The sequence below is a fragment of the Kryptolebias marmoratus genome, linkage group LG2 (assembly GCF_001649575.2).
Source record: "Kryptolebias marmoratus isolate JLee-2015 linkage group LG2, ASM164957v2, whole genome shotgun sequence".
NCBI classification, from domain to species: Eukaryota; Metazoa; Chordata; class Actinopteri; order Cyprinodontiformes; family Rivulidae; genus Kryptolebias; species Kryptolebias marmoratus.
Genome location: NC_051431.1, coordinates 4,194,762 through 4,219,572, shown reverse-complemented (window position 1 = coordinate 4,219,572; position 24,811 = coordinate 4,194,762). Strand labels below are relative to the sequence as shown.

General features: G+C 37.2%; 1 protein-coding gene across 4 annotated transcripts in view; it reads right to left on the bottom strand.

The window, feature by feature from the left end:
• LOC108236019 (rho GTPase-activating protein 42) overlaps positions 1–3,944 on the bottom strand; it is a 95,743-nt gene extending 91,799 nt beyond the window's left edge. For all 4 annotated transcript variants that reach the window (XM_017416429.3, XM_017416430.3, XM_017416431.3 and 1 more), the window contains exon 1: positions 3,638–3,944. In XM_017416429.3, the coding sequence (XP_017271918.1) occupies positions 3,638–3,791 (154 nt within the window). In that variant the 5' untranslated portion in view covers positions 3,792–3,944. The remainder of the gene's footprint in view (positions 1–3,637) is intronic.
• Positions 3,945–24,811: the final 20,867 nt, after the last annotated feature.

Below are 24,811 nucleotides of genomic sequence, written 5' to 3'. Positions count from 1 at the left end.
CCTCATACCTCCGTCATCTCCTCCACGCCGCTGGACACCTTCTGGATCTGTAAGGACAAAGAAACTATCATTAAGCCACCTTGCAGCGCTCGGCTGATACTAGGATTTGTACCCGAGACTCACCCTGTTCCTTTTGCTTCACAGATCATTCCACAGAACATCGCACTGTATATATTTTGGGCACCTGTAAATAAACTACACTTACCTTCAGCTGTTGTCTCTGCGTCTGGTTTTGGTCTCGCTCATGGACTAGTTACCTTGCGTTCTTGTCACCTACATCGAGGATCAGGACGGATTGTGTTCAGACTACTAAACATATGCAGATAAAGGGGATCCAAAAACAATATCCATAATCTAAGAGGAAACTGATGAATTAAAACAAAAACAACAACAAAATCACTGCTGTTATAAAATTAATCTCAAAATGAAAACTATAAATAGATTAATACTAAATATATCAAAATATATCTATATGCTAGCCACATCGGACACGGTTTTTTTTTTACAAACTGTCTTTATTTAGAAGCTTTCTCTCTATCAAACTTGCTGGTGACTTTCTTTGGCCCCACTAACCCTTGACTTTTTTAACCATGTTATTACTGCTTTACAATGCTGTTGCCTAGCAACTGCACACTCACTCTGTTTACACTGGGGACCAGCTGATCACACTAAAGTTGTTCGATATGGCACAGAGAAAAACATCAATATACATCCGTGCATAAATCAGTAAGAGGACATGCACAGAGTGCAAAGCAGGAACAAAGCAATGAGGCAGAGAATAGGAGAGACAGGTCAAGACAACAAAGACTATCAGAGAAAAGGAGATAGGCTTTCTCTCCATGCCAAAATCATGAGCAATGTGAGATCACCAGACAATCTGATCTTTTTGCTAACAGCCACGGTGAGAAAACAAGTGTTATGTGGTTCAAAGAGATGTGGCTAAGAGGAAAATACTCTGGCTCACATCCTCACAGACAGCCTTCCAGTTAGTTCAGGTAGAAATGACAAGATCAAAAAGTGCAATTGAAAAAGATAAAAGTAGCACCTTTATATAACAAGACATGGTGCTACAACAATCCTGTTACACAGAAAAAAAATATTTCTGGAGCCCATTAAATGATTAGATGTTGACAACCCATTTTACAAATATTGCAAGCTTTCACGTATCATTTTTGTAGTTTATTTTATTCATTTAACCCTTTATTTTTTTGTACTGTATTTTCTAAATTCTTGTCTAACTTTACAATTTTAACAATTTGTGCAACTGTTATTTTCTACACTGTATAAAAATAAATATTTTTTTGCTGCTATCACTAAAAAATCTCTGCGTTGCAATGCTGTGATTATTTTTGGTCTATGATTTGGAGGTAGACTGTTATATTGAGGGTTTGGATCTCTTCAGAATAAGAGTTCGACTTGACACTTTCACATTTCTAATGTCTTGTTTTCCACCACCAAAGTGCTCCAAAGTCAGCAAAATCCTGTTGAAATTTAAGACTCAGGTCTTTTTTTTCCCCATGGTGTACATGTGCAAGTGTCACCTGAAGATGTGCGTCAGTGGAAGAAATGGGCACTCCCAAAAGAAAGATGACCAACATAAAAATAAAAAAAAGTGGCAATATCTTTGGACATGGACCAGAATTGATGGTCCGACGAAGCTCTGTGTGAGTGGTTCACAGAGGGCTGTTGTAATAGTGTTGCAACCAAAAAGAGCTTGAGGCACAATTTTGACAGTAGCTGTTTTGACACATGCACCGTGAAGCTGAAATCTTCTAGATGACATCTGGTGGAAGACTGAACAGCTCCCTAGTATAAAATCTAAAAAAGCCTGGAGAATTACCTGCAACTGAGCGTGTAATGCTTCCTTCTCTTATTGGCTTGCTTTTGACACTTTTGCTAATAATAAGAATACATCATCATTCCATATAAGTTATCAGGATCATGTGCCATCTTCAGCGTACTCTAAATGATATAGTGCAATTTTCATAGCATAGTTTGTGCTCTATGAATGAGTTACTTTGAAGTGCAAAACTGGGTCTCATATGGACAATCTCCTGCTGTCTTTTACATCTGTGAACAGTCACGGACAATGTCCAGGCCTGATTACCCTGACAACATTAAAATGTTGGACTGCTCTGACGACCTGCATCCACTAAAAACACCACAGAAATCCATGAGAAATAAAGCTTTGATCAGGAGTTACATCATGGAAAAAACAACTAAAACTACCCAAAACTGGGCAGATGGGCCTTATACATGAAAACAATATAAGTCCAAACCAATTATACATCTAAAAATAAATAAATAATAAACGGATGTTCTGGATTCAATCAAAGGAGGAAATGTAACTGAATTGTGTTTGAAGAGTTTTATGACTAATGACCCAATCAAAAAAACTTGCAGCACATAAAAACAACAACAGAGGAATGTAGACAAGTTTCAAACCTACACTTCAAAATGCCCAATCAATGAACTACGTTTACAGATGTCAAAACAACAGGCCTAATGTCCCACCGATGGGGTAAAAAAAACATTTGATTGTTGAAAAATTCTGCTCTTCTCAGGGCCTTGAGGAGTTAACATGGTGATTGGCACAAATTTGCTTAAATTTGATGTGATTGAGCCAGAAATAGAGCTGAATATAAAATATGTAATAAAACACAACGTCTTGTGTATGTCTCTCAAAACTCATAAACTCTGTGCAGCATGTGTTTGTGTGTTGTGTAAGAAGTCGGTGCTGCAGCTTTAATGCAATTATTGGTTCACTGCCTCAACCACCAGAGGAGGAAAGACCAAACATACTATATAAGATCGTGGTCATTTAAAAGGAGAAATTCAAAAAAGAAATGATCATCTTTACAGTAAAGGCTATGTAAGACCATGATAAAATGCTTTCTGTGAACATTTTCTATTGAACTGAGTGATGGGTTAGTGATTGTCCTTGCTATTTTATCTTTACTTATGAGGCCTGTTTTAAATCTTTCTCCATTTCACAGACACACTTCTCACGTTAAGAGACTTGACTCCCATCCCCACAGGCACAGAGCAGACAGGAAGTCCACTTTAATTAGCATGTTGGAATTTGAGACTGAACTTGGACTTAGAGAGGACAATGACCCATGATGGAAGTGATGGCATCCTCATACAGATGCTAAAAGTGACTAAAATGGATAAAGTATGTCTGTATTTATTTATTTCTCTGATGGGTGACCTCTAGTAATGATCTGAAGTAACAACAACAATGTTATTTCTGGTTACTGGAGCAGCCTAAATCCCTTCAGCTCACATGTTCCTCAGTTTTGACTCTGATCTTTACATTTGGATCTAAATACAAGCCTCTGCATGCATGCACGGTGGTATGGGAGGCAGAAAGCTTTAGCAGAGTCAATTACTTTGCACGTTTTTTTTTCAGGTTTAAGCTCGTTAATAGAAATATCAATGTTTCCCAGCAGGAGAGCAGGAGAGCAGGAGAGCAGGAGCAGGAGCTCAGAGAGGGACCACTGAGGAAACCCGGGCCAGGCTGAGGTGAGCTGGGATGAATGCATCTCTGATTGCCAAGTCGCCTGTGGCTCAGGTAGTTAGAGTTTTATTTCTGGACTCGTAAAGGAGGAAACAGACGTGTTCTTGAACAACTTACTCTTGAGCGCAGTGATCAGCATATTTCCGTCCTTGATGAGCTCCTTGATGAATTTATTTGTTCGCTCCAGCTCGAATTCGTGGCATTTCAGGCGCTCTCTGAAGTCCGGGCTGTCCACGAAAGAGTCGCTGAACTCCAGAGGTGGAAGTCCCATCGTCTCCGTCTCAACGCAGCGCTTTGTTACACTTTCTGTGGTGACCCGAAGTTTCTTCTTCTCATCACGGAGCTCCGATGGGATGCCAACTTCTCAGAGTTTCCAAAGAAAGAGGTTTCCTGCTCCGCTTCGTTCCTTACTTCCGCTTTGAATTTCTCCGCTTTTTTTTTTCACTTTCACCGACTTTTCCCAACAAATAGGGGTCTTATGACTCCTGCTGGTTACTTCACTGGTTTGAACAAGTACTACTTTATTTTGTACAACACGTTTCTTTGAATGTTAAATATTTATATGGTGTAAACATATCTAATAAATAATGACAAAAATAAAATATTTTTGATTATAGCGTAGGAATTTAAATCAATCAAATCAAATTTTATTTGTATAGCATATTTTAGCAGCAAGGCATTTCAAGGTGCTTTACATAATTAAAAAACAAAATAAAAACAGCATGTGACATTGAATAAACAGTAATGATACAAAAAATGATGATACAGTTACTATTCGAGTGGACAAAGCACTATTTATTGTTTGGTCAGCTTTAAAGGTACTCATTGATAAACAAAACAAACAAACAAAAGCATAAAATTAAAAAAAACATATATGCAAAATATATTTGTTATACTGGTGATTAATGTGTCCTCGTGTTTGTTTACCTGCAGAAACAGCCAAAGTGACTGAAAATACATCAAATAAACAAGTCAAACACACTGTGCAAAGTCTTTGTTTCAAATGTTGTCAATAATTTTTTTTTAGAGGCAACTTTGTCTGTCTGTTAGAAAAATATCCCAATGAACAACTGGATGGATTTTAATGAAATTTTTAGAACCCCACTGATTAACTTTTGGAGTGAATCCAGTTCAAGATGTCCGCTACAGCTAATCCATATTAGTTGACACAAAATGGATATAATTTAGTCAATTTTATAGATACTGAGCTTAAGTTGGGATATTTTTGGATATCCCAATTTTTGGTCTTTTGCACAGAATGTATTTTAAACTTTTTATCAAACCAGCTTTGACCCCGTCATTTTTTACATAAGATGATTATAGTCTAAAACTCTGGCATGTAAGGCGGTTGGTGATATGCATTCCTTCAAGGAATGCTTGGCCTTTAATTTTAACCATATAAACCATATGGTTTAATCTATGAATTCACATACTTCTTCGCAGGTTTTCCTATTTGTGACCTTGCAACACAACTATGAAGCAACCTCAGTCAGTGAAACAAGTTTAGGGACCTGAAACTGCAAATAACCCTGGGCTTCAGGCTCCATCTGAGGAATTGTCAGCATCTGCTTTCTCACACATTTGCATTTACAGTGATGAAATCTGATGTCTGGTAATGAAACTGAGCAGGAACCCAGAGTGAGTGATTCAGTCAGAGGAGTAACACTCATCGTGTTCACCAATAAAACCGTATTAAATTTGCATGTGACAAAGCAAGATGGGGAGCCCAGCTTGCCTTGGGATGTGTGATTATTGCAGTTGTAATTGTGCAGTTCCTTGTATTATGCACTTGATGGGATGTGAACATGAAAAATAAATTGCTCAACTGCCCAAAAATGAAACTAAAACTATGACTATATTCTGCCTTTAAAGAAACAGAAAAGTACTTTAAAGCACTATCTTGCAAACACAAAAGACTTGTGGACAAGTGAGCTGAAATATTGTTGATTAAAATCTAAAATAGCTGCCTGTAGAGTCTTTGAGAGAATTTGGTTTAATTAAGATGGCACTCTGAAGAAAGAAAAGTGTGTCCCCATACTCCTCTCAGAAAATGCCACAATGCCACATTTATGTTAGTAATGCAAACACAAGTGTTCTGGGAAGTACTGCGCTTTTTTCTCTGTAAGTGAATCTATAGAGACCAACCACCATCCATAGAGGAACTTACTGTCTTACAGCATGCACACACAGACCATATACACATGCTCAAACCACACAGGCTTTTGACACACACTAAGTGAGTGAGACATCTTTCACATACCATACAAGTGGGGGAAGAAATTAGATGTGCAATGCACATCTTCCCACGTCCTCACTCCTGTTCTCACTGCATTAAACAGGGCCACTTTGGCCTCGCTTGGAGGAGAATCAGCAGCTCAAAAAGAAATGAAAAAGAAATGAGACTTGAGTTTCACAAGAGGTATCAATAATCCATGCAGAATAGGCATCGATTAGCTCTGCGTTGAGTTATGCACAAGTCATGCAGCTTCTGATTAGATTTCCTCTGAAATCACTGCATTACACAGTGGGGCAGTCAGTGTTGTGTGAAGCTGTCTGGTCTCCTTGTGGAGGGCGCACTGGTGGGGGGGTTAGTCCCTAACATGCCCCCGTCAGCTCCAGCTCGCATGCCATCATTTTGCAGAAGCAGCCCTCAGGGGTGCAGTTTGTTACACTGACACAGTGAGCAGAGAAACGTGATACATTAGTGGAAACCCTGTTGCTTTGAGTTAATTGCTGCGTTCGCTCTGCAGTGCTGAACTGGGATATTGGGTGCAAGATAACAGTTTATATAGAGTAGGAAAAACAAGTTTCAGCACCCACTTTTATCTCAAACCATAAAAATGATAAAGTTTATGACTTTACACTTGATATGTATATTAATCAAAGCTGTGGGAACATGTTTCAGTTAGGGGGGGTTAATTTGTATAACCCTAAACCCCCATATGAAGAATATCATAACACCAAATGCAGCAAATGCAGTGAAATTCACTCTGGCAGTGCATGTTGTCATCTGAATATGGACATTACAATGATGCAGTTATTCGAATAGATGATATCTATAAAGTTGCAATCACGACCCAATGCTAATCTGCCCATTTTTGTGGATTTTAGGCGATTGTAAAATTTTGCACACATATATACAATAACGGTGCTGGTTTTCATAGCAGTATTTTAAACTCAGTGTCAAAAATGTAGCAGTTGGAATGAGGATCAGCACCTTCAAATCTGAGGCCATGGTCCTCAGCTGGAATACGGTGGACTGCTCTCTCTGGGTTAGAAATGAGGTGCTGCCTCAAGTGGAGGAGTTTAAGTGTCTCAGAGTTTTGTTCACTGGTGAGGGAAGAAGGAAATGTGAGATCGACAGATGGAGGGCTGCAGCCTCTGCAGTATTGCATGCTCTGTACCAGTCCGTTGAGGTGAAGAGGGAGCTGAGCTGAAAGGCAAAACTCTCTGTTTACTAGTCAGGCTAATTTCCTACCCTCACCCATGGTCATGAACTCTGAGTAGTGACCGAAAGACCAAGATCCTTGATACAGGGTGTTGAAATGAGTTTTCCCCACAGGGCAGCTGGGATCTGACTTAGAACAAGGGTGAGAAGTTCAATTATCTGGGAGGGACTTGGAGTAGAGCTGCTGCTCCTCCACATCGAGAGGAGCCAGTTGAGGTGGTTCAGGAATCTGGTAAGGATGCCCCCTGGATGCCTCCCTAGGGAGGTGTTCTGGGCATGTCCAACTTAGAGGAGACCCCAGGGAAGACCCAGGACATGCTGGAGACAATATGTCTCTCGGCTGACCTGGGAACACCTTGGAAATTTCCCAGAAGAGCTGGAAAAGGTGGCTGTGTGGAGCTCCCTGAGGAAGCTGCTGCCGCCTCAACCCGACTCTGGAACACACGGCAGATAATTGATGGATGAATTGTCAAAATAATATTATAAATTAAACACAAGCAGCATTAAATCTGTTTATAACTTATCATTGTATTCAGACCTGTGGTATATTAAAGATGCACAAACCATCTCCGCTTCCTCCTGGTGTTCAAAATTAAATCCAAAATGTTTTTGTTGAAATATTGGAGCCAGAGGCAGGCACAGTAGGGATGTGGGGCTGTATTCTCAATACAAAAGTCCCACCTACACATGCTCCCAATTTTCTAGTAGGCTGATCTGAAGTGTAGTTTTTATTTTTTTTTTGTCGGGCAAATGTCCCATTCATTTACATGGATAGATGGGACAAAAAACAAAAATGTACTGCAACCAGCCGACTTCATGGTGGCTTCAACGTCTGGCTTCTGGTCCTCTTTTTATTGATAGTATATCTTGATGATTGATACATGCCCTCTGGCATCCATCGGGGTGCTGCAGCACCCTCTGCACCCTTACTTCCCATGGCCTTAGTATTACTCGATAAAATATGGCTACTATTTATCATATTTAGTCCCACTATTTATGAAAGAATCATACAAATAAGTAACCACAGTTGTGATAAAAATGCAAGAAAAAAAAAAGAAAAAAGACTAGATCAGATAACTAGACTTCTTGTGATGGTAATTACCTTTCAGTGGTATGAGCTGTTTTTCCTAATTAACAACTGACACAACCATGCACAGTGTTCAATTAAATCAGGTATTAAGGTAATTGCACAATTTCCGGGTGGCACTTAGCTTACTTCCAGAGGAGGGCTTTTGAGAACCAGATCTGTCACTGTTTTTCTAGCTGATGATTAATGACCCCAATTTAGTCCAGTTTTTTTTTTTTTTTTAATCCAATCATGCTCTGACATTTCCTATCAGATGAGTCTTTCCTCATTCTTTCCGTTGTTTACCTCCTGACAGTGCAATCTGCCAAAGTGGCAAGCGGTGGGCTCTCATTTCTGACTCCACATGTCCAGCTGACGTTTGAGCAGTTATGCGTGATTACCTTCTCTTTACAAAACGAGGCATCTCTAAAACATGAAGTGTCCATAGGGACTCCATTTATTGCTTTTCACTGCAGAGTGAAAATGGTTGTGGTAAGCTTTTTTAGCTTGAAATGCCACGGCCGCACATGTGTTGAGGTTGGTGTCAGGTAAAGGACACATCCTGTGCAAAATGTTAAAGCTAGAGAATAAATGCAATCCAGCACACATGAAAGGCTCAACTGTGTTTCAGCATCTGCAGCTTTTGACTCAGAAATCCTCTCAGCACTCATAAGAAAGGTCGTCCTCGGAAGGAAAGCACTTTTATTTTTTGCCTCATTGACCTTCATCGGGTGATATACCTGTCCAGGCAGAGCTCAGGCACAAACTTAAGTCTGGGTGATAAATTACAAGTGCTGCTTCACCAGCTTTGTAAGCAAACCATTTGTGTGCTTTGTTGGAGACTGTTTTTAATTTGGCACAGAAGAAATTCAAAAAGGAGGCCTCTCAACCAGAGCATGCCCTTCTCAAGCTAAATATATACTCCAACACCTTCATCCGGACCCACAGTTTAAGGATGCTTTTGTAGCTCTCAAATCACTGGGCTGGATGGGAAAATGCCTTTGAGATGTGAAGCCTTTCTTATCATGTATGATGCAGGTCAAAGTTTTAAGAACTGGGAGAGGTTTCTGATTTTTTTTTTTCTCTCACACATGAAAGAGTATGGTTTAATTTTAACTCAAAGCAGAATATTTCACATGTTCTGTCATTGTGAATTCTCTTCAGATTCTTTCTGCTTTGGACCAGAAAATGTATAATTCAATTTAGATGAATGAACTCTTACAAACATATGGCATGAAAATCTAAAAAATTCTTTACTGTTATTCAATGCAAACTAAAAAAAATTTTCTTTACTTTCCTGAAGGATATTTTGAGTACATTGCCTGCTCATGTAGAGAAAAGCATACAATTAAAATCAGAAATCTTAGTTGCTGTTCAGCCCAACAAATCCTGGCTTATTAGTTTTGCATGTAACAATTTCCAGTGTTTGAAATATCTTGCAACTGCACAAGTATTTTAGACAAATAATTAAAACCACCTGGGAGTTAAAATTAATGGAATCAGTTAAAATCACTGAACAACAAAAAGCAGGATCCTGCCCGGTTGCAGCTTGTTCCATTTGGACTACATTTTGTAACCACAATTGTCTGCATATTAGGTAGAAATTATGCAGTTATGTTTTTTTTTCCATGAAAAATTGGGCATTTATAGTTTGTTTTATAATTTGATTCAGGGATAGTAAAGTTCAGGAAGTAAACTTTTCTTTATAAATTATACCTTTCATGTAAATTGGTTTGCATTTTCATTTTTGTTTTTTTTTATTTATTTATTTGCTGTTTTAATATTGGTCTTCACAGTTTGGCTGAAATTCTAAATAATAACAATAATTTAAAAAAAACAGCAATAAGCATGCAGTACAAATATTTTAGTTTAGGTTTGTCACCTGCTGTATTACTTTCAGTTGTACATAAATCTAATAAATAAATACTTTAAAAAGAAATATATCATAGGTTATCTTTCAGAATGAGGCAGTTTTGTTGTGTCAAACTAACACAGCCTAGAAGATACTTAATGACTCAATATAATATAATTAACTCATAATAAATCATTTTAGTTCATTCAACAATGAGCAATATCAAAGTATTTCTTTCTTACAAGGTCTATTTTTCACTGAAGTGTTTAATAGAGTGAATTAAAACAAATCAAATTATAAATACTAAAACATTTTTTAAAGCAACGTTTTGTGAAGTAACTAGTCAGCATCTTACCTGCAATTGACAGCAATCAGAGCGAGCCTGGAGAATCAGAGAAATTCTCACAGGAAACCAAGCTAACAGCTGCAGAGAGTCAAGCTAACAGCTGCAGAGAGTCAAGCTAACAGCTGCAGAGTCAAGCTAACAGCTGCAGAGAGTCAAGCTAACAGCTGCAGAGAGTCAAGCTAACAGCTGCAGAATCAAGCTAACAGCTGCAGAATCAAGCTAACAGCTACAAGCAGTCAAGCTAACAGGTAAAGGGACCTTTCAGGGGTAAATCGTTGCCAACTCAAACAACACAAAGACTTTCCTAGTTTGTGCAAGGGTTACATTATATATTTCTTACACCTTGTTACTTTTGCATAAGAATTATTTACTTTCTCTGTTGAATAATGGTCACACTGCTTTGCAAGGTGCCTGCAATGTGGCTGCTAAAAATACCCTGCCACTTATCAGCTGAGTCTATCAGGAGTTGTTCTGTCACTCTAACCAGCAGCTTTTTCTCTCTATAATCTAACTAATATTCTCTTATCTACCCAGAAAGAAGCGCATTGTCTTTATTTCTTAATCACATCATTTTGCAGATTTTAGTTGTTTTGGGATGAAACTGTGAGTCATGTGTGAACAGCTGCAGTGTGTGTAACAACACAAAGGTTCAGTTGAAAGAACAGTGACAAAGTGAACGACTGTCCTGTGCAAAACTGACACGGTGTAAAAAATACAGCATTTGCTGGAACTGCTAGGAAATATTTAAGCTTGAGTTGTTTCAAATAGGGAACATTTGCTTTTGAATGGGCCTTTGTCTTAGCTGCAGATAACCTGACATTAATAGGACTGCTGTCTACTGCAGGTAAGAAAATTGACATCCACATGAAAATTCACTTTAAAAGTAAAACATTTACCAAGGAAAATTAGTTTGACCAACCTAATCAGTGGATCAGACCAAACCACAGTAAATATTTGAATATAACTGCATTATTGTGTATAAAATTTGAGAATGTTTCTTTTTTTATTTTTACTAAGCAAGTTCATTTTAGATGTGCTGTGAAAAGCAACATTTCTTCTTGAAGTAACCATAAAACAAACATTTTTAACAAAGCCTGAGAAAATTCAGAGGTCACGGTTCAAGACTGAAGATAATCAGATGTTAGATACTCAAATTACATTGTTTGTAAAGCTATCATCCCATTCATTTCTTTGCTAAATGAGCCTTCATTGAATAGTTTATTAGTATTCCTTGAGCACACCAGAGAAAGCTGTTGAGGCGCTCTTGATCAGATAAATCAGTATTAAGGGTTTTCATCAGAGAGAGAATTACACAGGTCCTCTGATGCTTCAGACTACTCCTCAGGGAGGCTGAATTTGTAATTTTAGATCCTTCAAAAACTTTTCCAATCATCTCTTCTCCTCGTGGTTAAATTCAAAGCCCATTAGTTGTATGTCATATGAAGTTTTTCCATCCAATATTTCTTCTTTTTACAGACGGAAAAAGGCCAAGGAAATTAACTTCCACTGAGTACTTTAAGGAAAAAAAAAAATCAAGAAAACATCTCTCATAAAATCTAAAAATGCACCCTCGTGATACATCACGTTCCCAGAGGCAAAGCACAGGTTTATTTTGTTCTCACTGATAGAATAGATGAAGTGAGCACATAAACGTGATGATACTGAGTAGCAGCAACTTATTTATTTTTAAAAATTTTTAAATGGATAAACATTTTTAAAGTCTCAGTAAATGAAACACTTTGAGATGACTGTTTTTGAAAATTTTGTCTATTGTTAGGACTGTACACAAAAAGAAACCCTTTTACTTTTAGCATTGAAACAATACGGTTATGAAACTCAGACTGAAAAAATATTCCCTTTTTTTTTTTTTGTGCTTTTCTGTGTTTGAAGTATCTATTCCGGAGTTGAGAAAAGGTCCCTTTGAAGAGATCACTTTTCTCCAAGAGAAATGTGCTTTGAAGGAAAGGCTTAATAACTATGAAGCTTTCAATTTTAACGGCCCACAAGTACACGCCTCCACAGCTGGTGATTGACTGATAGAAGCTTTGTTTGCTCTCTTTGGGATCTCTATAGCTTTGTGCCAGGTAATTGAAAAAGGAAAAAGAAATCTCTGTGTGGGTTATACCTTAAAAAGATCACACAACTAAAAAACAGTATTTGGTTGAAAGCAACACTAGTCGCTGCTATTTCCTCCCCGCTTGGCACAGATATTAATAAAACTAACTTCCACGCTTATAATGCAGTCCAGTTTATTTAAGATTTTCACAGTGTCTCAGCATGGGGCACTGAATATAATCTGACAAGTTAATTGCAACCACAGAGCAGAAACAAACACAAAATCCTGAACACTGGCACAGATGAGAGACAACATGTCCATAACAGTCCCAGCCTCATCATCTGTTACATAATTTAGAAAGCACTCAATAGACTGATGTGTCAGACCATGTTAAATGTGCCAAGATGCATTACAGCAGTGCCTTTCAGTTGAGCTCTGGACACTTTGTAAAGAGAGACATTTAATGGCAGGTAGTTAATTTTAGTGGCTAATTGCGGCAAAACACTACAGCTGGTGTTATGAAACATATTAACTCTGTGTATTGTGTAGTCAGGTTGATACTTGAAGGAAGAGAAAATTACTTTTTCTATTAACAAAGGCCATACGATCAACTAATAACACTGATCATTATGAATTACCACAACCACTGAAAGACGCCGAACAGACAGAAATTAAACAATATTTACCCCAATTTAATATTATATTGTGCTACTCAGAGAGCAGGTGGAAGAGAGCCCAGAGAGGTGGATGGCAAACAGTGCTCAAAGGTGAAGGGTTGCCTGCAAGTGAATAAAGACGAGTGTCAGGGGTGATTTGAGACAAAAGGATAGCTTCGAGGTTGACAAGATGGTAGTAAGACCTGCTATAGTTTGGAGATAGTGGCACTAACAAAAAGACAGAAGGCAGAGCTGGAGGTGGTAGAGAGGGCTTGGGTGAAATGGAAGCAAGTGATCAACTGTGGCGACTCTTGAAGAAAAAGAAGAAGAGGCTACTCTGAAATAGCAACTTTGCCAAAATCAATTTGCCAGCTTGATATGCAGAAATAACAAATTGGACTGGGCTCTCTGGAGCTCAGTCCCATACTGTATGCTTGATTTCACATGTCTTCAACAATATATATTTTCATACTTTTACAAAGTTCAGAACCATGCAAGACCTCAATTTTGCACTACTGCTTGAAAACAAAGTACTACAGCCTGGTCCCTCATTGCAAAATCAAATGGTTAGAGTCTAACCAATAAAACTAGTTTAATAATTTGCATTAATTTCAAATTTCATTAACAAAACTGTTTTTTAATTTTAAATAAAACTAAGGGGCATAGACTTACCTAAATTTATAAACTGTGCTGTGGTTTATTATGTTAGTCTTCTTTAGTTTTGAAAATAAAAAAGCAGCTACATATGTGACAAAATTAATGACCACATGCCTTCTCTCATCCATTATAACATGCAGGTGTCCAAGCAGGAACAATTTTAGCAAACTAGCTGTGGTGGCATTTGAAATTTTTCATTTCCTCATGTTTCATAAAACACACGCTTAAAATAATGGGACATGATCACGACCTGGCCTTTCTCGTAAGTCCTCACGGTGCAGCAGGTGCACTCAAAAATGTCAAGACATTATTTTCACTCTCACAAACATCTTGCTAAACATTAGCCTCCTAGCCTATATCTGAGTGCAAGGTGAGGTTAGTGCTAATGACTGCTTTAAGTGTCTGTAGAAACAGCTTCAAAACAGTCATCCTTCTTCTCACCAGAATGTCCTTACTCAAGCACAATACTAAATGGCAACAGGAAGTGGTGACTGCAGCTGACAGAAGCTCAATACCTCAAGGTCAAGGCACTTAACAGACAAAACAAAAGGCTTAGCTAACCACCTTTTCTCTGCTTCATAAAACCAATAATGCCAGTCAAACCCAATGAGTGACAGACTGCATTTAAAGATTTATGCTAATCTAAATGCTTGCCTTTTCATTTGGTGTCAGACTTTATGAATGTATCAGTATCCACTAAAGTAAAAATTACTAATATATACATTGACTTGACTTCAGCTTCAGTCCTCTGTGAATCACTGGCTGTAACTTCTGTGCTCAGACCAGGCATCAGGGTAACCACACTATCATTACCTCACTTTCACCTTGTGGGTGCCTGGATTCATCATTCCTTTGAAAGAAGATTATGCCCTTAGCTTTCATGTGTCAAGTCACATGACGTGCTGCTGCGCCACACATCTCTCCTCTGTTAAATGTGAGGGATTGTTAGGAGCTGAGGAGAAAGAACAGCTGATATTTGGACGCTCAGGTGTGACAGCAAACATGCAGATTTCAAAGAGGATTCTCACAGACGGATCAGACTGACACGTCAGGATGATACTAAACAATAAAGCTATTTCATTTGAGATGTGTGTTTATTTCCTTTTGGACCTTTTTATTTGTAAAATAATTTAAATTTACATCTTCAATACAATTCAGTTAAAGCTTAAGCTATGAACTTCAGGTAAAAATTAGTTGTAGCTCGTTAATTGTATCAGCACACTTGTTTTTATTTTGAAATATTTTGAAAAAATAGATAGATATGAAACACTGTTACACAATAAAGACAGTTCTGTAGTGATTACATATTTTTTTGGATAATTAACAAAACCTACCAAAAAAATATGACAAGCCAACAGTTTTTCAGAATTGTGAAAAAGTACAGAAGCACATTTACTTTAGGAAATGTAATTTGGCAAAGATTTGAGTTAAATGTACTTTAATTTCAAATGGAAATTTAAAACTAGACAAAGTTGTTGTCCATGTCTGTGTGTGCGTGTTCTACTGAAGCCCGATAGTTATCATTTCTAGGTTTTTAAGCTTTTAGTTTTGTAATTCCAATGCATTTTATGTATATGATAAGAATATGGCATATTTTTTGGCGAATAGGTTTGAAGTATGCACTGCATTGTGTGAAAGCATTGCATTCCCTTCTCCCCAAGTATTTTTTGGTAAACTATGAAAAATGTTTGTAGTTGTCCCAAGTCCAAAGGATCAAGACCAGAGAGAAACCACTTGAGCTGCAGCTTACATGCACAAGCTTCAATTTCATAAAGATTCAAACTGAGGACTACAAGTCATTGTTGTTACAAACGGCCTGATCTGAAACTTTTAGTGGCCCGACATTGTTCGAGTAACCACAAAGACAGCTTTTGTGTTGGAAATGCTAAACTGAGATTAACTCCAGCCGGCAACCAGGCAGCATGAAGCCTGAAAAGGAGCCTACAAAGAGAGCCCAGAAATCATTCAAATACTCTGATGGTGTAGAAAAAAAACACAACTGAACGCCTGAAAACAAAATGTCCAGCTGCTCAAAATGAAACCCAGAGGAAATGTTTGAAGTTTATCTGTTGATTTCACCAGCTGGAACATCCAGCAGGATATAATGAAGTTCATATGACATTGATTATGTGCCAGAGTACAATAGCACAAATATAGAAGTGACTATTGATTTTAGCAGTTATAGTTTTGAACAATAAACACTTTCTTGCTTTCGAGAATAAAAACAAGAAACGTTTCTTACAGAACATTCACAATCCTTAACATAGGTGGGGAAATGCCACACTATAGCAGTTCTTTATTACAGTCATTCATCTGTACATGAGTTGTTTTATTTTCACAGTTGTATCAGATTGTATTTTAACAGTTACACAGACATTTTTTTTAAAAGAACCTTTCTTTGGTACCAATTGAGAAGTATGAAATCAAACATAAGCTATTTTAAACCACAATAAATGATGCCGTTTAAAAGAGTATTTTTCAAATATATCCATTCTGAAATGTGGGTCCACACTCAGTGTTGACAAAGTATTTGTCTGAATCTGTGAAAAACCACGTCGAATCTCGAGTCACATGACTGACCTGCATTAGGCTGGCTACAATCTGTGGAGGTAAAAAGATATGGATGGCAAGTTTTAAGTTTGACCTATTTTCATTTTCTTCGGCTGTTTCCATAAACAAACATGTGGTTGTGCAAAATCACAAATTGTGCTTACAAACTTTAATTTTAAAGACACATTAACCATAGGTATGAGAAAAAAATATTGTGCCTATTTTGTTTTTTAACTTTATTTTTTGGTCTCTTTTTACTTTAGAATGGGTACCTTTAAAGGGGAAAAATCCTTTCTCAATATCATGTTTACCTTCAGTTGTGCAGCACTGAAGCATGTGCGTGACCACTTTAAAATGAGAGTTTTGTTTACGCACTTTGAGGAGTTTGCATGCTGCGATGTGTGAAGATGATAGCACTGACAGCTTCCACCTTAATTTGGTGATTTGTGTAATTCCCACATGGTGTGCTTCTGCTTTTGTTTTCAAAGCTTTGCTTTCTACCTCCCTGCGGCTCTCCACTGTTGAGCATAAGCTTTGTCAAAAGCATCAAGGATCTGTCTAACGTGCTGAATGGTCCGTAAAAAATGTGTTAATCAAGCAGCCTTTTTTTTACACTAAAGACCTTGAAGTCCAGTCTGCCCGAACAGACAAGTTCATTTTAGCTGTTTGGAGACAATCTTCAGACTTAATGTCAGCATTTAGGAAAATGGAAGTCAGTCTGCCAAATCCACCAAAGAAAAACAATAATGTGTGTCAAATGCTGGTCTGAATGAAGGGTACAGTGCACTTCTCTTGAGAGCAATTTAGTCATTTGAGTTTTGAGTCAATAAGGTCAAGCTTAGGACATTAATCACTGAAGGAAAAAAAAAGAGAAAATCTCTACTTTACAGTAAAAAAAAGTGTCTTTCTGCTCAACCTGTGTGCAAAAACCTAGATTTCAACTCTACAGCTCATTAAAACTGAATTGAATGTTCCTTTCAGTTGCCCGTGTCGCAGATCTGCATTCACCTCGGGTAATAAACCTCTTCTCGCTACCAATTAATGGAAAACATTTACATGCACGGCCCAATTTAAATGCAGCACCATCAGAGCAGACATGCTCAATCACCTCCAAGTCAGTCCCATTCATCATGGTCTTACTTACAGCTGGAGTCTCAAGGGGTATCGATTCTCTGACAGATGTTTGGGCCTGGTTTCACTCAAGAGTCTGGGAGGGCGACTGGAACTCCAGGTTGTCGTTGGGCTTTGATGGTGCACAACTGTCAAACAGGAGACACTGAAGGCATCTCATTGTGTAAGACATCAAAGGTGAATGATTTCAGCTGTAAGCATTTTGGCAGTCAATATGGTATCGATAAAGCCATTGATTCCGCCAGTATCAGTGTATCCTCCCTTTAGATGGTGGTTGGTAGCCTGCAGTGCGTTTGAGTTGTACACCTTAATGACCTTCTGCAGCCAACCGCTGTAGCCAGTGAAGCATTCATTTGCTCAATAAAGAAAATAACTCTTTTAGTTTGTTTAATTACCAGAAAACCATTGAAATTCTTTATATCTGTGATACAAAAAACTAATATTAAGAACCTACCTGACACAGCCAGCTTGCAGTTTTGATTTTAAAAGCTCAATGGCTTTCTAATTTAGAATTTAAAAATGCATGTTGCATGAAACAAAGTTATTTTCAAGGTTTGACTCAAAGAAATACCCCTGTCTGGGATAAAAGGTGGCAGCAATATGCATTCATTCAAGGAATGTTAGGCCTTTAATTGAATCTATTAGATTAGACAACAAAGGGCCAACAGTTTTATCATGGTTAATTTGAGTTTGTTGATACATGTTGTGGAGCAAAGGTATTGGTGCTTAATTAAAAATTTAATGGCCTTTTTCAGTATATTTTTTAAATCAGGCACATTTCAGGTATGCTAAATTGTATGCACACTGCATACTGTCATCTTTCTTAATGTTACAAACCCTCAAATCTCCTCTAAAACAAATTCTAAGTCATCAAATGCATGATTCTCTGATGATACCAGAAACTTAAAAGGTCACTAAAAAAGGCAGAGTGATAAGCACAGTTTTGTTTTATTACTTAATTTCACCTTTAAGAAAACTTCAGATAACCTCAAGTGATCCAGGTTTTCCTGAGACCTGCCGCCCAGGTAATCTTTAAATCAGGCAATATGTCAGCTGCACCCAAGGTTTGCTGCAGCCAGCTTTATTATAAAGTAGTTAATGATGCTGGAAAAGGACAAGAAATGAACTGGATGTCTTCTCACACAGCCAAGCTGGAGTTCGAGGATAAATCCAGCATTTACCTTTCCGTCCTTCAGCAACTGAAAAATGTAAAATGGACGCTGCAGCAAGGTCTTGGTGACAGGTCAGGACAGTTCAATCAGCAAAGATGCCAATGCACTGAAGACCCACGTGGCACTTTGATGCATCTGAATTTAAAAGCAATGAATAAAACATGAGGTATTATCTTCAGATCCACTTGCTTCTAAGAAAAAGAAAAATCTTAAACAGTTCTTTATCATCCTATATTCCTGCTACCACACTTCCACAGCACTCAGGAATCTTTTTTTTTTTTAACTTGACAAACTGAGAGATAATTTGATGGCATCTAAAGAAATGGTGTTACCCTAGGCATCAATTTTGAATTTTTGTTTTCCACACTATACACCATACCTTCTCCTTTTCCTTGAATGTTAAACTTTCAAACCTTTTTTATAAGAAAGTAAGTAAAATACTCTAGCTGCCAACAACATAGTACTTACAGTAGAACAGAATTTAAATCAGGATAGATTTGATGTCAGTCCATGTCTTTTAATCAAATGTACTGAACAGTATTACCTTAAATATGATACACAAGCTTAGTTCTAACAGTGTGGCAGCATGACAGTAGTTAGCACTATTGCCTCACAGCAAGAAGGTCCTGGGTTCAAGCTCCATGTTGGACCTGGGGTCTTTCTGTGTGGAGTTTGCATGTTCTCCTTGTGTTTGCTCCTCTTTCCTCCCACAGGCTGAAAACATGCATGTAAGGTTGCCTTCAGGCCAAGGCCTCCCTTGAAAAAGATATCTGTGATCTCAATGGGACTTGACTGGTTAAATAAAGGTTAATAAATAAATAAATATATAAATAAAGTGGGAGTGGTCAGATTACCAGATTTTAATGATTTGATACTACCAGCTCAAATATGAGAGTTTAGTTTTTATGTCATAATGAAGATATCAAGAAACCCATGAATTAGAAGAAATAAAAATACATTCTTGTAGCTGTCCAATGTGAATCAAGAACATTCATCTTTGTCTAGCCTTTTGTAATAAATGTTAGATTTCAGGAATTATTATAGAAAGTATTATGTGCATCCTAGTTTGGCAAGTAAACTTTGAACACAAAGTTTTTACAATCAGAGCAGGTGATATTAAACATGGACCTTGTTGTTAAGAAGCAAAAAAAGTTTTAATATTTTGATGTTTCATCTTCAGCTCCGAAGCACAAAAAAACAAAATAACCAACTGTTTTGTTTTGCTACCTGTCACAAGTTCCAGATGAGAACTGTAGACATTTTCCCCTTCTGTTCCTGTGACTTTTGTTCACTTTATGTTATTCTTTTATCGTGTCCAGATTGTATGCTATTCAAAAAAGAAAGGCCAAACAAAATCTTTACTTTCAAATGAATTTTTCATCAAAACATGGAAGAGGAGCAAAATGCATCAGAAGCATGAAAATTAATAACACTTGAACAACCAACTAGAACTAGCACTGATGTTCGGGTATTCCCCAAACAAACAAATACAAAATGCATAAAAACAATTTCAAATAAATAATTGAATGGATAAATTATTAAAATGTATATATGTATGTATATATACACACACACACACAGACACAAACTTAACTTTACAAAAAAAATAGCAAAAAAAGATAACAAAAAAAAGCTGAGACAATCAGATACCTGGTGAAAAAAGTCATTAAACAAATCTGACAGAAAAAAGAAAACCAAATAAAACAGGAAGTCAAAAACAAACTACAGACTAAATCACAGCATTAGAAAAAAAACCCAAAAAACACTGAACCTAAGAAAACCAGAAACATGTTGGCCTAGCACTAAGGCTTAAAGTTATGCATAATTAAAGATGTGGCTTTTTTTTAAATCATGGATGCAAGTTTGCACACTGTCCCCTGCTTCTTACTTACAGTAGATCCATTAGTTTTAATGTCACTTCTGAATCAGAAAACCCCAAGATAATGACAACAAAACAACAAACTGGAAGCCTCTAAATGACATAAAAATACAAATGGTGATTTCATACTAGCGGCATCCATCTTTAATGTAGAGTCAATGATTTATAGATGATTTAGCTTAAGATGACACCGAGCTTATAAGACACTGACGTGGCACTCCAATGAATAGTGAGCTAAATTTAAAGATAGAGTAGCCCTAAAAATAAACAGAACCTTGTGAATCTCCTGACACAGTGTCTGTTGAGGGATGTCTTTATAAGCAACCAGTACTACAGCATGTGATGGTTTCAAAGAAATCTGTCCACGTGCACACAAAAAAGACAAAAGTGCTAAAGCCTGTGTGACAATTCGACTTACTGTGACAATAACATCTAACTGGGGAGATTAATTTGTCTCGGAAAAGGTCTGCAATGAGCTGACTGCTACCTTGCCTGAACTTTAAATCTCTCTGTGCAGCTCCCTCCCTCCTTATCCACCGATTTACACATCCATCTCATTATATTTCCCCAAACAATGAGCCTGGAGAAAAGAAGCTTGGATCTCCAAATTGAATCACCACCTCCTGCAATCTACAGGGATTTGGCTGACTTCCAGGATCTGCATAAAAAAACAGCATTTGTGACTGTTTGATGTGAAGAAATTTTTCTTTTGAGCGCAAAGATGTATAATATAATTTCAAAACTATTCCTTGGTGGAAATTAGATGTTGCAGCAAAGCCGAACAATCATTACGTTACTGTAAAAATTATATTTTACTCAGATTTAGCTTATCCTTTACTATTTTTGTTTTAAATATGCAGAATTTCACGTGACTGCAGCTGTAAAATGGTAATTACAATTACTTTTTAATATTAGACTGTAAATCAACTTAAAAAGATTGAACATCATCTGGCAAGAATCTGTGATTTTCCTTCTCAGATTCCTCTCCTAATTAGGCCTCACTGTAGGACACCTCTGCTCTAATTTGTTGTAAATTAGAATTCACAGTGAATCAAATGAGCTTTTTTGAGTTTGCTTCTAATAGTACACTGTCTGCACAGGCAAAGGTATTTGTGTTCAAAACAACAGAACATTTTCTCCTTGGTAAAAAAAATCTGCACTTTAGCTTCCAAAGTTGAGTTTGATTGCTGTTTTTTTTTCATTCTGGCTGTTTTAAAAACATTCTTAAATTCAAATTTTCTAATACTCTGGCATTGTATTACGGGAAATAAATGTACTAGCTTCTTTCCTGATATGCAGTATTGCAGAGATAGCAAAGTTATGCCAACGTAAAGAAAACAGAAAACTCAGAGGACATTAGATCACTTTCACAAATGATTTCTTTTTATGTGGCAGTATTAACAAAGCCAAGGAAAGTCTCAACATTATTATTATATTTTTTTCTCTTTATCAATGTTCACTTGAGAAGCAATATGTCTTCTTTCAAAGAATTCTACTCAAGACAATAAAGACACGTTCACATTAACCATTTTAGGTCAACACTTGTATAACAAAGAAGACATAAGGAGTGAAACTGAAAACCATAGGATATCATCTTCCTGCTGCAAAACAACTCTTTTTTTGTCATTATAGGAAAACATTACCAAAGGGTTGTAAAGGGTGATTCAGTTTAACACGAAGCATCCAGTTTGTGTACAGCAAAAGATCAGAGTATGAACTTGCAATATTTCTCCTTTTTTAACCCTCCCGTGGCATTCGGGTCAAGTTGAACCAAAATTACAAGGGCTTCTCTACCTCTCTCTATCTCTCTATCTCTTGAGAGCCACAGGAGGGTTAAACAGTCTTGATGTTGTTCTTGTCCAACTTGAATGTAAGTTTGCTTCTGAATCTGTTTGAGGAAAGGTTTAGAGAGTCTACAGATGTATTATAGACACTTCCTGGATTCCTTCCACCAGGTTCATGTGTGTAACCATTCTGTTGCCATTTACTGACTTAAGACTAGAGCTGTAGTAAAGCACTTCACTTTTAAACCATCATCCTCAATTTTAAAAATGAAGCACTGTTGGTTTCCTTTAATCAAATCCTGTTCAAAGCACCATCCATTCTTTTCTCATACATGTTTAATCCTGTTCAAAGTGGTAGGTTTGAAGTCTATTCCAGGCACTATGGAGCATGAGGTAGACCAGACCTTGGACAGTTTGTCACTTCTTTACAGATACTTGCCTGACTGCTAAACAGAGATGCTGGATGTTGTTCTACCCGACCAAACAATTGCAAAGACATTTTAGTCAAAGAATAGGATCTGTTTAACAAATGTTTATAATGGATGTCTACAAAAACATCAAACCGTTGGAACATGAATGGACATGACTGATTTTTCTTTGCTTTTTTTAAATTGAAAAGTTGTGACGGTATCCATTGTTAGACTTATTTATAGGATACGTCAAGCAGGTGACAACATTGCATGCACAGTCCATCAAAGAAACACACATGTATTTCAATGGAAACTTTCAGAAAGTAATTACTGCCTGTATATCTACAACTGATAAACTTTTGGAGTCCCATTCCAGCTATTTGACCTTACCCTACACCAGGGGTCTCCAATCCTGGTCTTTGAGGGCCACTATCCTACATGTGTTACTTGTTTCCCTGCTCCAACACACCTGATTCAGAGGTTAAATCACCTCTTCATGTTCTGCAGAAGCCTGTTAATCACCCATTGATTCAAACCAGGTGTGTTGGAGCAGAGAAAAAAAACCATGCAGGATAGTGGCCCTCGAGGACCAGGATTGGAGACCACTGCCATACACAAAAAATAGCTACACCTCAGTGAATCTTTTAGATGTTTTGCAAAGATTTGATGAGGTAATAGCTCAGAGTCATTCACAAAACATACTCCAAGCATTAATGGATCATGCAAGATATCACAATACCAAATGAGATTGCACTAAATGTTTTTTTCAAGGTTTGACCAAAATGATCTTAGTCTAAAACTCTGGCTCGTGATATGTATTCTTTCAAGAAATGCCGGGTCTTTAAACTATTTCCTGTTGTAATCCCTGAAGTGTGCATCTTTATTAGCTGAAAAGAAAGAGTTGGTGATGATATGAAAAAAAACAACATAAAATAAAGCTCATAGTTGTCCACATTCAAGATGGGGGGGCTAAATAAGCCAAATTCAAACATCACAGAAGACCTCTAGCAGCAAGTGCAAATTAGCTTGCTTTATTAGAAATCCCAGCATTAACACTTTTTCTTAAGATAAAACTACACTGCAGCACAAACCCACAGGTTTAGAAATTATGTTATCTGAAGAAAGTTTAATTTCCACAAAAGGTTTACATCTCACATAGGCCTCTTTAAGTACGTGCTAATACGGTATCAGTCAAACCACAATGGTACAAACAAAATGAGATCGCTACTCTTAATTAAAACTTTAATAGAATTTTTGGAGAGTGTGTGCTGCTGAAAAGGGATTTTCACAGTTTGTTAAAAATATAATTAAATTAAAACTTCTGTGCAGTAAGAGTTTTAGAAAATGTAGCTCTGTAGCTGAGAAAACATCAAATCAGAAGTAAGATGGTAAATTGCAGGCTGCGCAGAAAGTCTTTTAGTGCGTGATATTACAGTTTAGCTCCTACTGCAGTGGCAGCATCTGTTGGAGGGCCCAGCTTTTCAGGGTGAATGTTAAACTGTGACCTGCCTGAGAAGCTAACTCACAGCTCAGCTCTAAATCACAGAGTGAATCCCCGCAGAGACAATTTAATACTTGACTTTGTAAGTTTTAGAAGCCTAAAGGATTCTCGGGAATGGGTAAAGATAGAAGCGGCATCAACTGTTATTTGCTGGGATATCAAAGGTGAAAAGAGACACCCTCTTTGTGTATATGGTTTAGGTTTTACACAGAGTGCACAGCCAGACTGAAGAGAAGAGAAACATTACTTACCACACAAAACTAAAGTTTCAAATCCAAGCTTTCTTGGAATTACAAAAATATTATTTTTAGCACAACAAAACTTTTCAGCCTCTGTTTTGCTAACAGATGAAATGTGCTGCAAGGGTAATAAAACCAAGATTGTTATTAAATTATGTCTAAGCATTCTGTGATTCTTCTAGTGAGAACCATAGACATACAGGTGCTGGTCATAAAATTAGAATATCATGAAAAAGTAGATTGATTTCAGTAATTCCATTTAAAAAGTGAAACTTGTATATTAAATTCATACATTACATACAAACTCATATATTTCAAATGTTTATTTCGTTTAATTTTGATGATTACAAATGACAACAAATGAAAATCTCAAATTCATCATATCAGAAAATTAGAATTTTGTGAAAAGGTTCAAAATTGATGGCACCTGGTACCACACTCTAATCAGCTAATTAACTCAAACCACCTGCAAAGGCCTTTAAATGGTCTTTCAGTCTAGTTCTATAGGCTACACAATCATGGGGAAGACTGCTGACTTGACAGT